Here is a 16,304-nt window from a genome sequence, read left to right as displayed (position 1 = left end):
TTTCCCCTTTCAAGCAATAAATGTAGAATTGTTTGTCGTTTCATTTGAACTGCCTCGTAGCGTTCTTCAAAGTAGCACTTCTGGTGTGGAATACTGCATTTTCCTAGAACTCAAACAATTATGTCTGGTAAAATATTGAACTTTGGCTTGATTGCACCAACATATTGCCTGTGACATGACTGGTGAGAAGTGACACATGTAAAGACCTAAACAGTCTGTCATCTGGGCAGCCAAATGACTACTTGTTCCCATGTGATCCTGCTCAATTGTTACGTTCTCTGTTTGAGGCTCTGAGTGGTTCATCCATATAAGATAGATGACTACTAGCAAACTTTTCTTTGATACCTGTTCAAGGTACCTTTTAGACCTGATTTCTGGTTTAATGTTCGTTTGATTATGTCAAATTCCCTGATTACGAGGGTGAAAAGAGGTTTAAATGTTTGCGAAATAAATGTCCTTCAAATAACTCAATGAATTCTTTTTAAAATTCTTCCCAACGGAGACGCAAAGTGGCTTATAACTTTCTCTACTGTTCCATTTTATCCTCACAACAATACTTTGAGGTAGGTTGGGCTAAGGGGTGTGGCTCGTCCAAGGTCATCCAGCAAGCTTCCACAGCAGAGTATGATTTCAAATCTGGGTCCCTCAGAAACTAGTGCTAGACTCTAACCATTACAACCATGCTGACTTTCTAAGGAAGTAGAACTGTTTTCTTACCCATTGTACAACTCCAGAATATGAACATTCATCCAGTGCTTAAAAATGAAGGACACCAAGATGGCATTTACCATATTGCTGATACCACTATGCCAGCTGGCATTTTGTGGACCTTGTTTATTGCAAAGGCTGTCACGTGATCAACGTTTATTTTATATGCTGGGGATAATTAGGAAAGGAATTGATAATAAAACTGCAAAGATTGTCATGCCCTTATATAAAGCAGTGGTGCGACCGCACTTGGAGTACTGTGTTCAGTTCTGGTCGCCACATCTCAAAAAGGATATCGAAGAGATAGAAAAAGTGCAGAGAAGGGCAAGGAGGATGATTGAAGGATTGGAGCATCTTCCTTATGAGGAGAGGCTGCAGCGTTTGGGACTCTTTAGTTTGGAGAGGAGATGTCTGAGGGGGGATATGATTGAAGTCTATAAAATTATGCATGGAGTAGAAAATGTTGACAGAGACAAATTTTTCTCTCTTTCTCACAATACCAGAACCAGGGGGCATTCATTGAAAATGCTGGGGGGAAGAATTAGGACTAATAAAAGGAAACACTTCTTCACGCAACGTGTGATTGGTGTTTGGAATATGCTGCCACAGGAGGTGGTGATGGCCACTAACCTGGATAGCTTTAAAAAGGGCTTGGACAGATTTATGGAGGAGAAGTCAATCTATGGGTACCAATCTTGATCCTCCTTGATCTCAGATTGCAAATGCCCTAGCAGACCAGGTGCTCAGGAGCAGCAGCAGCAGAAGGCCATTGCTTTCACATCCTGCATGTGAGCTCCCAAAGGCACCTGGTGGGCCACTGCGAGTAGCAGAATGCTGGACTAGATGGACTCTGGTCTGATCCAGCAGGCTAGTTCTTATGTTCTTATGTTCTTATATTTCATTAAACATATGCTCAATGCAGGTGATTTTTTTGAGCAACCTAAGAGGCCAACAGTTATGCAAACCATATATCATCCAACTTTCAGAAAAATTAATGTATGTTGTCTACTGAACAGCTTGCTCATCATGAACTATAGAAAACACTTATTGTAGTCATTCCCTAGTCTGAACTTCTTAACTAATTTGGACATGTCAACATGCATCTTCAGGAGATTATATTAAATAAGAAATGCAATGCACCAAGTTTTCTAAAAATTATATAAGCTATACAGGGTCTTTGCTATTATATTTAATAAATTAAAAATTGGATTGTAATGTCTATGGAATATCTGTAACATCAAAGTAATCATTTGTTTCCAGGGATTATATTTATCCAGTACTAATTGGTTTATAGCCTCAGAATATGTATTTAATTATATAGCATAGATGTATGAATAAAATTCGTCTGAATAAATCCTCAAATTACAGGTGCAACTCCAGGATCACACATCCCACTAATTCTTGTGATAGTCCCCCTTAGATCTTGCTTTAATGAACTCCAAGGAACATTTATTTGGCTATCCTAGTTCTGTTTAAGTCCCCATCTCGATCACTTAATCATGTCTGTGGCTATGTTTGTATGTGTAGACAACAGTCCACTATCCAAATCTGCATTGCCTTTTTCACTCTGTCAAGAGCTTCCAGAATTTCAGGTAGAATCTGTCTTTAGCCTGCTATCTAAAGGAGCAGCAGTGGCGTAGGAGGTTAAGAGCTTGTGTATCTCGTGTATCTAATCTGGAGGAACCAGGTTTGATTCCCAGCTCTGCCGCCTGAGCTGTGGAGGCTTATCTGGGGAATTCAGATTAGCCTGTACACACCCACACACGCCAGCTGGGTGACCTTGGGCTAGTCACAGCTTCTTGGAGCTCTCTCAGCCCCACCCACCCAACACGGTGTTTGTTGTGAGGTGGGAAGGGCAAGGAGATTGTAAGCCCCTTTGAGTCTCCTGCAGGAGAGAAAGGGGGATATAAATCCAAACTCTTCTTCTTCCAGCTGGCTAAAGGCATACTCTCTTCCAGCAGTCACTCTGCCCAGGCACACACTTCCACCCCCACACACATGAAGTTTTCCATCTCCAGAAATCAGTTACCTGAGGAAAAAAATGGCTGCTTTGGGAGGAACACTCTATGGCATGGGGATGCCAGCCTCCATGTAAGACCTGGGGCTCCCCTGACATTACTGTTCATCCCCAGGAACTGCTGTTCATCTTCTGAGTTTAAATGGTGTACCTCTGCTTAGGGTGGCCCTATTAGTCACTGCTTTAAAACTACCCTTCTGCCTCATGTAATGGCAGATTCCAAAAGAACCTTGGCCAGTCCTAAGAGAGTAGTGCACATTAAATGAATGTCAGGAAGGGAATGGGCAGGAGGAAGTTGTAGGGAACTGCAGAAGTGGATTACACTGTGCTGCTTTCACCTGCCCCCAAACTCCATGTGGAGCTTGGAGGCGGGGGCACACTTCTTTGATACTGATCTTGGCTGGGTCAAGCTTTAAACTGCAGGTTTTGAGCCTTCAGTTCAAAGCTCAACCCAGCCAAGTTGAGCTCCGCATCCACTGAACACTTGGTCTGTCTGGCTCCAGCTTTATATTGCTGGCTGTTTCTTCTGGTCAAGTGGAGAATGCTGGCAGAGCCAGCAGTATATAGCTGCAGCCAGTCAGACTGAAGTATTCAGTTCAATATGGGCTTAATCTGGCTGGGTCAAGTTTTAAACTGCAGGTTCAAACGCTGCTGCATTTCTGCCTAAGGATTCAGGAACGGAGTATAGCTGGGGTCTTTGCTTCAGGAAGGTACAGAATGGCTCATTCCGCACATGCAGAATAATGCACTTTCAAACTGCTTTCAGTGCTCTTTGAAGCTGTGCGGAATAGCAAAATCCACTTGCAAACAGTTGTGAAAGTGGTTTGAAAACGCATTATTTTGCGAGTGCGGAAGGGGCCAATGAGAGACACAAAGGTGTTTTTAAAAGTCTCATGTGAGATTAGGGTAGAGTTTCGAACTCTTGGTTGGGAAATACCTGATTGTTTTTAAGAATGGAATCTGGGATGGAAGAGGCCTGGAGACAGGCAAAACCTCAGTGAGGTTTAATGCTATAGAGTCTACCTTCCAGAGCAGCCATTTCCATCATGGGAAATGTTATCTGTTCCCTGGAGATCAGTTCTAACTCGGGGAGATCTCCAGGTTCCACTTTGAAGTTGGCAAATGGGATGTCAGAAGGAGAGGTTTCAGTCCAGAATAAGAGGAATCCCTCTAAATGTTATTTTGGCAGTATGACAGAAGGAATACTGAGTGCAGAGGTTTTGCTAGCCTGATGAGTGAATGAAATCATTGTCAGTACTTCCCTGCTATTCTGGGTCATATTTGATACTCTTTTCTTAGGAAGTCTCTGTTGGATGAATGCAGAAGCGGAGCAGTATCTCTCTTTCCAGACACCACCACCCGCATGCATAGTGAAAATAAAGGGATATTGCTGCAAATATTATTCTTTAAAACAAACAAACAAACAAACAGGTAAATGCTGCCTCTTTTAGGGAATCTGCTCCAAATGACTAAAAAGTAAAATGTGACAAAATAATAAAACATCAAATAATTAAACTTAACAAACCACTAAAGATCTAGTCAAGCAGTGGTGTAGGAGGTTAAGAGCTCGTGTATCTAATCTGAAGGAACTGGGTTTGATTCTCCACTCTGCTGCCTGAGCTGTGGAGGCTTATCTGGGGAATTCAGATTAGCCTGTACATTCCCACACACCTCAGCTGGGTGACCTTGGGCTAGTCACAGCTTCTCGGAGCTCTCTCAGCCCCACCTACCTCACAGGGTGTTTGTTGTGAGGGGGAAGGGCAAGGAGATTGTAAGCCCCTTTGAGTCTCTTACAGGAGATAAAGGGGGATATAAATCCAAACTCGTCTTCTTCTTCTTCATTAAGAATCGAGCAAGAAGCTAAAAACAACCCTTTTCGCCCAGGGAATGAAGACCCCTTGGAATGGGTTTTAGATCTGCATACACCCCCCTCCCCCCATAATTCAAGCAATTCATTTTATACAATGAAATGCAAAATATTGGGGCTATGCAAGAAATCAGTAACATAGAAATGGGATTGTAACGAACCTATTAAAACATGTGCCAAAACTGAATTTGCTTTACCTCTTGATAAGCATCTGAAGTGTGTCAGTCAAAGCTTCCATCAGGGTGATAACTTCAGAGTAAGCCAAGTCAGCACAAGGGTTGCCATTGATAGATATAACTTCATCTCCCTCACATAGTCCTGCAATCGCTGCTTTGCTGTTGTTGCGAATCTGAAATAAAATATAAAACAGAATTGAGTCTTTAAATATAACTCATTTAGATCCAAGCAAAAAATCAAACTGCAGAACTTGCATGCCAGTAGGCTACTTTGAGTGATGTTCCTTTCCAATATGTTACTTGTATACATATACTTCCCTACCCTCTCTATGTTCTGGATGTCTATGCTTGAGAAAAATTCTTGAAGACACACTATCAATCCAATTCATATGGCCCTAAACTGCACTGTTGATTACTGGAGTTGGGAAGAAAAATAAACTGTATGATTTTGGTCTTTGCTGCATATTAGACTTTATACTTTCCTAACCTTTACATATTATGCCTGAATAGGGCTATCTGGAGGCAGCCCATTTGAATATGAAGATGAAACGTGCAATTGCGATTTACCAATCATGAAACAAGAAAAGTGAAGGGATGTTATCATGGAACCAATTTTCCTCCCGTTAACAAGTAGATTGACCTTTTCCATGGATTTTGATAGATTGCCTTATGGAGATTATTCTGACTTTCTGCTCTCAATTTTGCCTCTCTGAGCTTGGGCCTTAAGAGAAGATTGTAGATTTGGTCAAAATACACTGATAATGGTTCTCTTTAAGAGACTTACTCTTGAAATTATATAAGTCAAGGAGCACTCAAACAGTTTCTATTTTTGAATCTTTACCATCTAGCTGTGAAATGAGAGGCACTGAACAGGTGAATGAAATAGGGGGCAGAAGGATGTGAGTCATTTAAACAGAATACAGATTATGATTATTCACACAACAATTTGAGTCCAGGGAAGCTTCTCCATGCACAACTATGACCTGAGCTGGTCATTTATTTATTTATTATACTTGATTTATACCTCTACATTGCTTCCCAATAGGGACCCAAGAAGCTTATATCCTCTTCTGCTCCATTTTATCCTCACAACACCTTATACTATGAGTTAGCCAAGAATGTATGACTGATATAGCAGAAGGGATTTAATATTATTACAAAGTAATAAACCTATATAAGTTTTAAGTATTTAAGTATTATTTGATAAGTGTTATGTAAGATTGTAGGTTTAGGAAAGTTAGGCCATAGAGTGTGCAGTGTAATTTGGCTTAGCTAAGAAGTGCCTTTAGTATTAAATGCAATCTGAGAGTTCTGTATGACTTTATAGAATGGCCTTGAAGACCCTGCTGTATCATGACAACCTCAAAGTTACCCCATAAGCTTTGATGGCAGAGTGGGAATTCAAACCTGGGACATCCAGATCCTAATCAACTACTATAACTACTGAACATGTACTGCTGCAGATTTCATGAACTTTTTGTGAAAAGTTCTGTTTCTTGTGTTTTGGGGCAAATATTTGATTTCAACAGTGGCTTTAGCATTCTCTGCCCATGGTTGTGCAGTAAAATAATTCAATAATTTTAAAAGTGGTAATTGTGAACTCAGTTGTAACAAATAGAGGATTCTCAGATTCACTATATATCAACTGTCAAGTAACACGTATACTGCTAGTTATCTGTGGTTCATGAATGAAAAACTTCATAAACAACATCACTCTCCATTTGTGAGGTAATAAGGAATGAATTCTTTCAAGTGATGCATCCTGGCCTTCCCCGATTTATCATCCCCCATGCTGTCTGAGTCATACTCAATTGCAGTAAAAATAAATTTAAAACCAGAACTCTTGACTCACTGAGAACTCATCTGCTATCACTGCAATAAGGGGATCAACTAGGGTGGGTGTGGGGGATGAGATTGTCCAAACAAACCTGATAACTTTTTTCCCCAGTAAAACAGATTTTGACCAGAAGCATGCTGAATTCATGGTACCCAAGCATTGGTGGAATCCAAAGGTGAGATGGTTGGAATGGCTTGGATTGTGCTGTATAACTACTTTTATGGTCAAATAGTAAACATTGGTTTATAATTCCTACTGATCTGCAACTATTCCAAGCAAACCAGATTCATTAAATGATCAGAGAAAGACCAGAGGAAGTCATCTTCATGTTTGTCATATATGAACTGTTGCCCTCATGAAGTATGCCCTGCATGTTTTAGACCATGTGCAGCTATGCTGTGAATTAAAACAAATTTTCAGTTCTTGGATTAGCTCAGGTTGCTTTGGTAGCCAAGGAAAGTCTAAGATATCTATAACAAGTCATGTAAAGCATTATAGGCCATAAATAGAATCTTACATTGTTGGAACTGGCAGCTAATCCTTGCAAGTAATTGCAAGATGAATTGCTAGTGTTTTATGTGTTCCAGGATCAACATAAGATATTTGCATTCTTGTATAATTTATATAGCTATAAAATAGTTGACTATTCAGCAATGAGCAATGATGTTAACAATATAGATGATTAATAACTTGATTCTACTAGCATGTACACCAAAAAGATTGAAAAAAGGGTTGGTCACCAGTGGAATTCAAGAATACAGAACAGTCCCTTATACCTCCACAGATAAAGATAAAATCAATTAGGCTGATATAATTTGTGAATTACATTTTTGTTAAATAGCAGCTGTAAGGAACATTGAAAACTGAAAGCAACATATACTCAAAATTGTGAGAAAGGCTAGCGTTTGTACTTTTCTTCATTTTGATGGAGAATATCGTAGGAAAAGCAAAAAATTCTTATGTTCATGTACTACCAAGAATTACCAAGTAGTGATATGCAGAGAAATCTTTAAAAGGGGATTGCACAGATTCCTGGAGGATAAGTCTATTGATGACTACTAGCCATGGTGACTAAAGGGAATCTCCACATTCAGTGGCAATAAACATCTGAATACTGATGCTAGAAGACAACTTCAGGGAAGGTCTCAGCTCTATGCCCTGTTGCTGGCCCTCCAGAGTAAATGGTTAGAGGTACTAAATAAGCCACCAGTCTGATCCAGAAGGTTTTTTCTTATATTCTTACCATAAGGAATAATCAAAACATGGGCCAATTTGTAGTGGGATGATTGTGTGAAAGGTGTTTCCAAGAACTGTTTGTAATTTTACACACACTGTTGTCCATGTACATTGTGGGAAAGATTCTTCTTTTTTGAGGAAATAGAGACAGCTGGTTAGCTTGAAAGCTCTGAATGTACTCCTGGCCAGCACCTTCACATGAGAACCTAGGAGGATTCACAAGCAGCAACCCTACTTTTTTTTTAAAAAAAGGAAAATTTACATTGGATTTCACAGGCTTAACTTGAATTTCTTGTATATAATGCTATGGTATCCCTGAGAAGATCCACATCACAGCACCAATGGTGTAACACAGTCACCAATAAGAATCCATAATGGGAATTATAAACAAGAAATCCTGAAATTTGAACTTCCAGAACAGCAACTTCTTTAACAATTGTAAAGTATTATCCTTCACTACCAACTCATACAGTCAGTATAGAATGATGTAATTGATGGCAATGGAAGCAACCAAGAGGTTCAGAATGAACAAGAAGTCACATTTTCACTATCTCTCTCATGGTCTGTGTGATCAACCAAGGTGATTAATGCAGTCCTGAGAGCCAGGTTGGAACAGGGTACAGGTAATCTGTTGGATTCTGTGATGCCCTGCAACAAAGATTCTTCTTCATCAGAAAAGGTCATTCTGTATTGGTGGACATCTTTCTCCTTTGAAAGGAAACTTAGCAAAAGAGAATCAGAGCATTCAACCCAATTTGTATCATGCATCTTTACTTAGGCCGTTTCTACACGGGCAATTCATGGCGGCCTGGAGACGGTAAAAACACCGTCTCCAGGCCGCCATTCGCACAGGGGGCGCAGCTGCAACGCAGCCGCGCTGCCCTCGCGCCGCCCGGCCGGCCTGAAGGCGGCGTTTCCCCAGAGCGCTTCCCAGCGCTCTTTTTGGGGAAACGCCGGCATGAAGCCGCTGGCCAGGGTGGCGTGTCCCCAGGCCTCGGCGACGCGCCGGAGGCCCAGGGACAGGCCGGGTCGGCTGGGCGCCGGCGCTCCGCGGCGCCGGCTGCCCAGCTGCTTCAAGGACCGTCCATGCAGACGGTCCCAGCGTCTTCAGGTCGGCGCGCAATGCGCCGACCTCGCCGTTTCCGCCGCCGTGCGGAAACGGCCTTAGAGATTTGTGGGGGGGGAAACATGCTTGACCACATTAATCCAAGAAAAAGGAAATTACGAAATTGGTCTCTAGTTTTGCAATGGATGGGTATCAAACGGGAGCTTTTTGAAGTCTGTGGTTTCACTACTGCCTATTTCAAACAGAGCTACTGTATCTCACATACTGTCTTGAAGACAACTCAGCATAGTAATTCATGGTATAATTGTGGACCATTCATCTTAAGTGTTTAAAATCCTAACTAGTTTTTTAGACAATGCAGAAGCATTTCGCCTGCTCCAAGCACCCTTTTTCTCTTTGCAGAATTGCTAAACATGGACAAATACAGAGCGGTATGCTCTGCATATCTTTCCCTTACAGGGATACATAAACATCCAAGCACTCTTGGAAAGACTCAAGTCATGTATTTGGGATGGCCCTCTAATAGTTGCAAATAAATTCTATTTCAGTGCTGTTACTTAAAACATTGCATACAATTTTTACAGTAGCACTTAATGACAATATTTAGTCGCAGAGAAGTGCCCACTCTCACAACTCAGTGAATAATGCATATTCCAAAACAATAATGGAATATATGTCATTTGTGAAAGAAAAGAGATGCTAGAATTGTGGAGGGGAAAGGGACTTTGTAGTGCAGATCTACCAGAAATAATTTGTCCCTGCCCATAGGGTGTTGGTTTAAATGCTACAAATGAAACAGAACTCCTCACAATTATGGCTAGTCTTTAACTTAAACAAATATTTGCCCATAATGTAAAGACCCATCAGTTCTGCAACAGCAGAAATCCAATTCTACCCTTCAGTGGTTGCTGCAGCCACCTTGAACCACCTTATGCCGAATAAGTCTAGACGACAGCTGCTGTACTGGAACATTCAGAGACTCCCTTTCCTTTCCCTTGGTGCATAGTGAGTTGCTCCCAATGAAAGACGAGTCTCATAATATTCTTTATATCAATCATATAGCACACCACCTGCTGGTTGGAAATGCATACAGCAAAACAATTATGAACTATTTACCCACAAATATAACCAAAGGTCTGCATTTCCTGGACTTACTATGATTGCTTTTAGATTGCTTAATAAATTGTGCTGAGATTGTTAGCATTCTGTTCTGCAAATATGGCTGATTGTCCACAACTACATAATGAGTTTCAAACCACTTTTTCGTTGCCAACAGGCCTAGTTAATTTACCTGTTAATTTAATACAGGCTTAATGAGTGAAAATGGGTCATTGAAGAATTGGGGTGCATCTGTGGCTGGCATCTGATGCCAGCCACAGATGCAGGCGAAACGTCAGGAGAGAATGCTGCTAGAACACGGCCATACAGCCCGGAAACCACACAGCACCCCAGTGATTCCGGCCGTGAAAGCCTTTGACAATACATTGAAGAATTTCCAACAATAGAGGTAAAAAATGTCACTTAAATAATGTCCCATTAAACCTGTAAGAAAGGGATTCTTTTTTTCTCTAGGCCTATTTGCAACCATAATCTATTTTGGCGTATACCTTCAGGACGAATTTTAGCGCAATGGCTATGAAATAAATTAAAGTTGGGGTAAACCCCAGTAAAAATTATGTGAATTAAAATTAGATCTATTTCCACAGCCATTTTCAAGTAAGTCGACTAAATAAATTCCACCATGCATTATAAAACCAATCAAATAACTTTAAACAAGACCACAAATCACTTACACACACTGATTTAGCACACTTTATTTAAAACATACCTAGTGGCACCTTAAAACAAAAACTGAAGGTACACAGATAGAACTCTTTGAGCAAAGACTTCCAAAGAAGTGGGGCAAGCAGCAAGGAGGACTGTTATTGCCCACTTTACAGAAATACCTCTTTAACATATGGGACTTTAAGGTCATTTATGCATGCAGTGTGTACCTTGCAGCTATGTGGGTTTTTCCCCACAATTTTGTGTTTCAATGTGTTTCTCCCACTGTGAAGTGAACACAACTGAGCTGATCAGCTCTTTTGCTTGCCCTCCACTTCCTTATTCTATCCCTGCAGGGAGGAACTGCTGTTGTGTGGGTGTGTAAAGTCTGGAGGAGCAAGGAAACCCAAAGAAAACAAAGTGCATGTAAAGTGCACTTTCCCTGTGCGGGATTGGAAACTACATTTTGCCAGGCTTCAAAAACCATGGGGCTTCTCTGATCTGCAGTGCAGTGAGTTCAGGATGTGGGGAGAATGTGTGCACAACCAATAATCTGATCCAAAGGGAATGTATACTCACTGCGGGACAGACCACAAGTCCATGAATGGCTTAAGACAACATTTGTAGTTACACTCAAGAGATAAGTGCTCTCATTTATTTTCTCTTTATTATTAAAATATTTACCTCTTGCTGCTCAGCATACTGCTGACAAAAATAAAATGGCACATTGCTGACAAACATAAAATAGAAAAAGTCAGTAAAAATAAAGTCAAAACCAATAATTAAATTAAAAGCAATGATAAATTAATAAACTCAACAGAACACAATTGTACATGACAACTAACAAATAAAGCCAAGCCTAACAAACAATCTAACATCCTATCCATAGTTTATTTTAAGCAAACACTTTACCAAAAAAAATCAGACTCTTCCTAAAACCACCTTCATATAATACGTTCTCCGCCCCTGAAACATGCAGACAGTTGGGAGGCGGGGTTTGTGCCCTCCTGTCCTGGGTCTGGATGTCTTGCTCCATAGAGCCCCCTTAGGCCTCAAATTGGAAGAGAGGAAGGGGTTGGCTACCACCTTATAATCTTTCTCCTCTCTCTTCCCTCCTCTTTCAAGTTTCATAAGCAAAGGTCCAGTTAGTATTTCTTCCTAGGCCTGTTCCTCCCACTTATAAAGGCCCTGCCAGAGGCTACACATACTTGGGAGTTGCCCAGAGCCCTGACCAGATTGAGAACCTCTATAAACAAGTGTGCTGTCTTTCAGATAGCCAATGAACTGTGTCTATCAGTGGAGTCTTGGTGGGTCTCAAAGCTTCTTATAGCTCCTGGAACTGTCTCAGTCTTGTAGACTTACCAGCTTGCCATAGGCCTCCTGAGCCCCTGGCTGCCATTTAGAATTCCCATAGCTCCTGTCATGTTGTATCTCAAACCCTTACCACTAAAACCCATATGTAAGATCCTGTAGAAAGGCTGTTTAAAAGCTGAAACTAAATTTATAGCATGCAGGGGAGCATGTCAACAGCAGCTGCTGGCCCATGGCAGCTGCTTGCTAAGGAGACTGGCACAGTAGGTTTCCAGAACAACATCAGAAAATGTGCTAGGGTGGGGCATACCATCACTGTTATTCAACAAGATTTGTAGACATAGATGCTCACAAAAGGTCCTAGATTCCTGTCACAGTTGGAATTGAGGGTGGGAGGGAAGCAGAGTCCAGGAGCAGGGTTAATGGGTTCTTCAAGGGAAAAAATGCAGAAGATCAAAAACTGAGATTGAGTAATAAACCATGAGATTAGCTCAGATCACGGAGAGAACCAGTGGAAAGGCTGTTTAAAAGTTGAAACTAAACGCGTCCTTCTGCTCGTCTGACTGCTTCAGCATATGAAAGCATAAGAAATCCTGCATAGAACAACAGGAGTACAAGAACTCTTAAGTGACTATTTGTGGAAAAGCACTGATGGTTATTTCCCTAGTGTCCACATTTCTTTTTTCTGTGACTTTAATTTAAAAAAAAATTAATAATATAACATAATTGTTAATTTAAACTGATTTTATGTAAGTTTTCTTATGTTATTACATAAAAACAGTGAATCTGCAGAATTTTACAATAATGTCTTCTCAGGGATCTGCTCCACTAATCGCAGTACTAATCGCAGTACTGATAGCCTTCCCCCAACACAGGAGACCCTTCCACTAGAAGAACAGTCTCTTATTTGTTTGTTTATGCTATTGATAGTCTGCCTTTCTCACAAGAACTCAAGGCAGACTGCATAAAATCAGCCAGTGCTATTGTAACCCCCATGACCAGAATGGGTTGAACCAGTAAGGGGGTGGGGACTCAGAGCAGCAGAAAGGCTGCAGAGCTCTTTGGAGAAGACAAGGCTACCAGACTCGGACCTTGGTTGTATAAGCCCTTGACACCTTGTTAAGGTAAACTGCAATATTGTTGGGAACTACTGGGAAGGTAGTTGTTTGTTTTTGCTGTGTTGTAAATGTTGTAGTTTATTGTTTCAGGGTTTCTTTTTGTGGTTGTAATGGGTGAGAGTTCTCCTGGAAACCTTCATCATGTTGCATCCTGTTCATCAAGCCCTTGGAGTCTTCAGGAGCCAACCCACTTGCAAAGAAGAATTGGACTTGGCAGTATCAGTAGATTGTAACTAGAAGGACTTGAAATGCAACCTGAACAGGACCTTGAATTGTAATGTTAAATGTTGATGTTTAATGTTATTTGTAAAGAGAAGTAAACTGGTTTGTTTAAATTTGGTTCTTTGCAACTCCTTCCAAGTACTGCCCCACAGAACCCACATGCTGAGGTTACACTGTCAACAAAATGGGTTTAAATAACAAATGCATTAGGATTTAAGAAGTCTGAAACAACCAGAAAGAACTGAAGAACTCTTGCATCAGTCAGACTCCCTACTCTGAATAAAAATACTGCCATTAGCAGAAAGAATCTACACAGTCCAACCCAATATTATCATATTTATCTGCAATTATACTTAATTAGTAGTCTACATAACAGTGGATAATATGCAGGAAAAGGCAGCTTTGAGTCATGCCAAACAACGTTTTATTAGATTTGGTTAGTTATTGCAAATTCAGAATTAGGCAGTCCAATCTCAAAGTCCAGTTTATACTGAGGAAAGCAATGTGCTATCCACTGCAATGAGAATACAGTTTACTTGTTTCCTGATAATAGGCTAGATAAAACTGAACACCAAATATGCTTATTGGCCAATCAGTTCCATTGAACTCAACAGTACTTACTTCCAAGTAAACATGTACAGGATTGGCTACATGTCCTTTTATACAAAATACTGAAATACTATTACAATAGCAGCTAAAGAAGCTATTTGTTCGTTTGATGACACATGAAAGGAACTTCAGTAATGCCAAGCCACATTTTATCCTTTGTTTGATATTCAAGGAAGCCCATATCCTGTTCATATCTCTAGGATGTAAAAGCCATGTGTGGATTGCCAAACCCAGTGGGGCAATCAGAAGGAGACTAGGTATGTTTGGGATACTGGAGGTGGTTATCAGTGATTATATGATAATGATACTTCCAGGGTAAACCAGAAGTGATGACATGCTCCTCTAGGTTTCTTAAGAAATGACACCACACTGTTACTGACAGTAATTTAAACAGCCTTTTCCCACTGACTTCTGGAGTACTGTTGGGAACATGGCCACCACACTAGGTGAGGGAAGGAAGGATAGAATAGTCATAATATTATTAATACCTCCCCTTTCCCTTTTATTACATTTAGTAGAACATGTGTTTTGGTGCAGAAAAAAAGGTGCATGCTTATACTAAATGCTAACAACTAACTGAGGACAAATTGAGGGCATTAAAGGTTTGTGCTGGAGAAGAGGAGGTGAGAGATCCCTAGGATGAGAAGGAGAGAGGGAGGGGATCATACATAACCTATTGAATCTTAAATTATGAAATTCACAAACTTTTCAGAACATATCATTGTTGGAACACTGCTACCAAAATGACCTATAAGTATTGTGAAATAAATACATTTTTCAAACCACCTTGAGCTGAATGTTCTGGGACATTGGTGGAAAACAAATACTGTAGGAATATGGTGCCTTCAGCAAACTCATACCTTATTGGTAGAGGAAGTGAAGCAAGGCCCTCCACTGTGGCTGGTGAATGGAAAGTGGAGGAAACAGGCTTTTGCTTTGGGATTTTGCTTTGGGCTACAACCTGGGACCAAAAAGGAGTTCTAACTACCTTCCTATTTTCTCTAATCCCAGAATATTTCCATTAAATTAGCCAGCAATAAATAATTATCAGAACATGACATGAGCAGAACTGGTGTCAAATATACAGAAGGCGCCTCACTTTTTCAGGTTCAGCTCAATTTTGTCATGCAATAAAAATGAAAAGTTTTAAGAGATCAACCGTTCTTCTAAGTAAATCCTTTTCACAGCCAGTGGAAGGAAAAGTTCTCTTGAGTTTCAAAAGCAAAACCTAGATGAGCTATCATTATCATCTTGCTCATGACTGTCTTCACTTCTCTGGCAAAAGTCCAAGATGAGCAAATGAAGGACAGATGAGGTAATGGTCTTCAAAATATTAATCCAGTAGGCTGACGACACAGCAAATTTCCCAGCTGTGACCTCTGCGCATCATACCAGAGCTCCATGTTCTACAAAAGGATATCGTAAAAGTCTGTACCTCAATGTATTACGAGAGTTACATTTGCCTTTATTTTTCCTAGTTTCAAATATCTTGGTTTATGGAACTGGAGGCTGCATTGCTTATACTTCCAGTACATAGGTATAACCATTCTTTTTCCTATTTCTATTATGCTTCATGTTTTGTTTTCCACTCTTCATGAAATCTAACTTTTAAGTGAATATTCTCCTTGCTACCTGATGCTTTTGAACTACTGCACAGTTACCCTTTCTTAAGAGTTTGAGAAACCTCCATTCATTCATTCATTCATTCATTCATTCATTTATTTGGAGTATTTCTGTGCTGCCTTTTCAGAGTTCTGCTTAAGGCAGTTTTACAGAAATCCTAATTATCTAGGGTTTTTCATTCTATTTTTTAAAAAGTAGCTGTATTCCATGCTGTCAGCAAAATTTTTGAGACAGCTTACAAAATCTATTACAACAAAATAATGACAATAAATCTGGCAGCAGAAAAACCTACTAGGATCAGCAGAAACATTGTTTTATAAAAAGCAAAAGAGAATTGATAAAACATAAACACAACAGCATCCAGTTTAAACACAAAGTAAAAACAGTAAGAGTGTGCTGAAGCAAAAAGCTTAGCTATAAATATGAGGCAGGGAGGGACAATGAAAGGCTCAGGGAAATAGATGTTGAAAGGTCAACAGATTTAACATGAACACATTTCTATGAGAACAGAATTTCCAAGTCTCGCCGTTACAGAGAAAGCACTGTACCCAGCATTCACCCACATTGCTTGTGAAAATAGGGGCACAAAGAGGATCCAACAGACTGATCCAACATTACATCAAATCAGGTCTGTATCCATTCTCCCCCTACTTTTCACCATAGATACTGAAGTTGTGAGTCAAGTTGCGATAGCCAGGATAACACAGTGCTGAGAGTATCATACTAGGATCTGGGAGACCCAGGTTCCAA

General features: G+C 40.3%; 1 protein-coding gene across 1 annotated transcript in view; it reads right to left on the bottom strand.

Annotated features, from left to right (window-relative positions):
* Positions 1-16,304, bottom strand: part of SYNPO2 (synaptopodin 2) — a 118,689-nt gene that overhangs the window by 32,342 nt on the left and 70,043 nt on the right. The window contains exon 2 of the mRNA XM_048509217.1: positions 4,790-4,941. Within this exon, the coding sequence (XP_048365174.1) occupies positions 4,790-4,941 (152 nt within the window). The remainder of the gene's footprint in view (positions 1-4,789; positions 4,942-16,304) is intronic.

This window comes from Sphaerodactylus townsendi, linkage group LG10, assembly GCF_021028975.2.
Source record: "Sphaerodactylus townsendi isolate TG3544 linkage group LG10, MPM_Stown_v2.3, whole genome shotgun sequence".
NCBI classification, from domain to species: domain Eukaryota; kingdom Metazoa; phylum Chordata; class Lepidosauria; order Squamata; family Sphaerodactylidae; genus Sphaerodactylus; species Sphaerodactylus townsendi.
The sequence above is the reverse complement of the archived record's forward strand: the minus strand, read 5'-3'. Positions and strand labels throughout refer to the sequence as shown.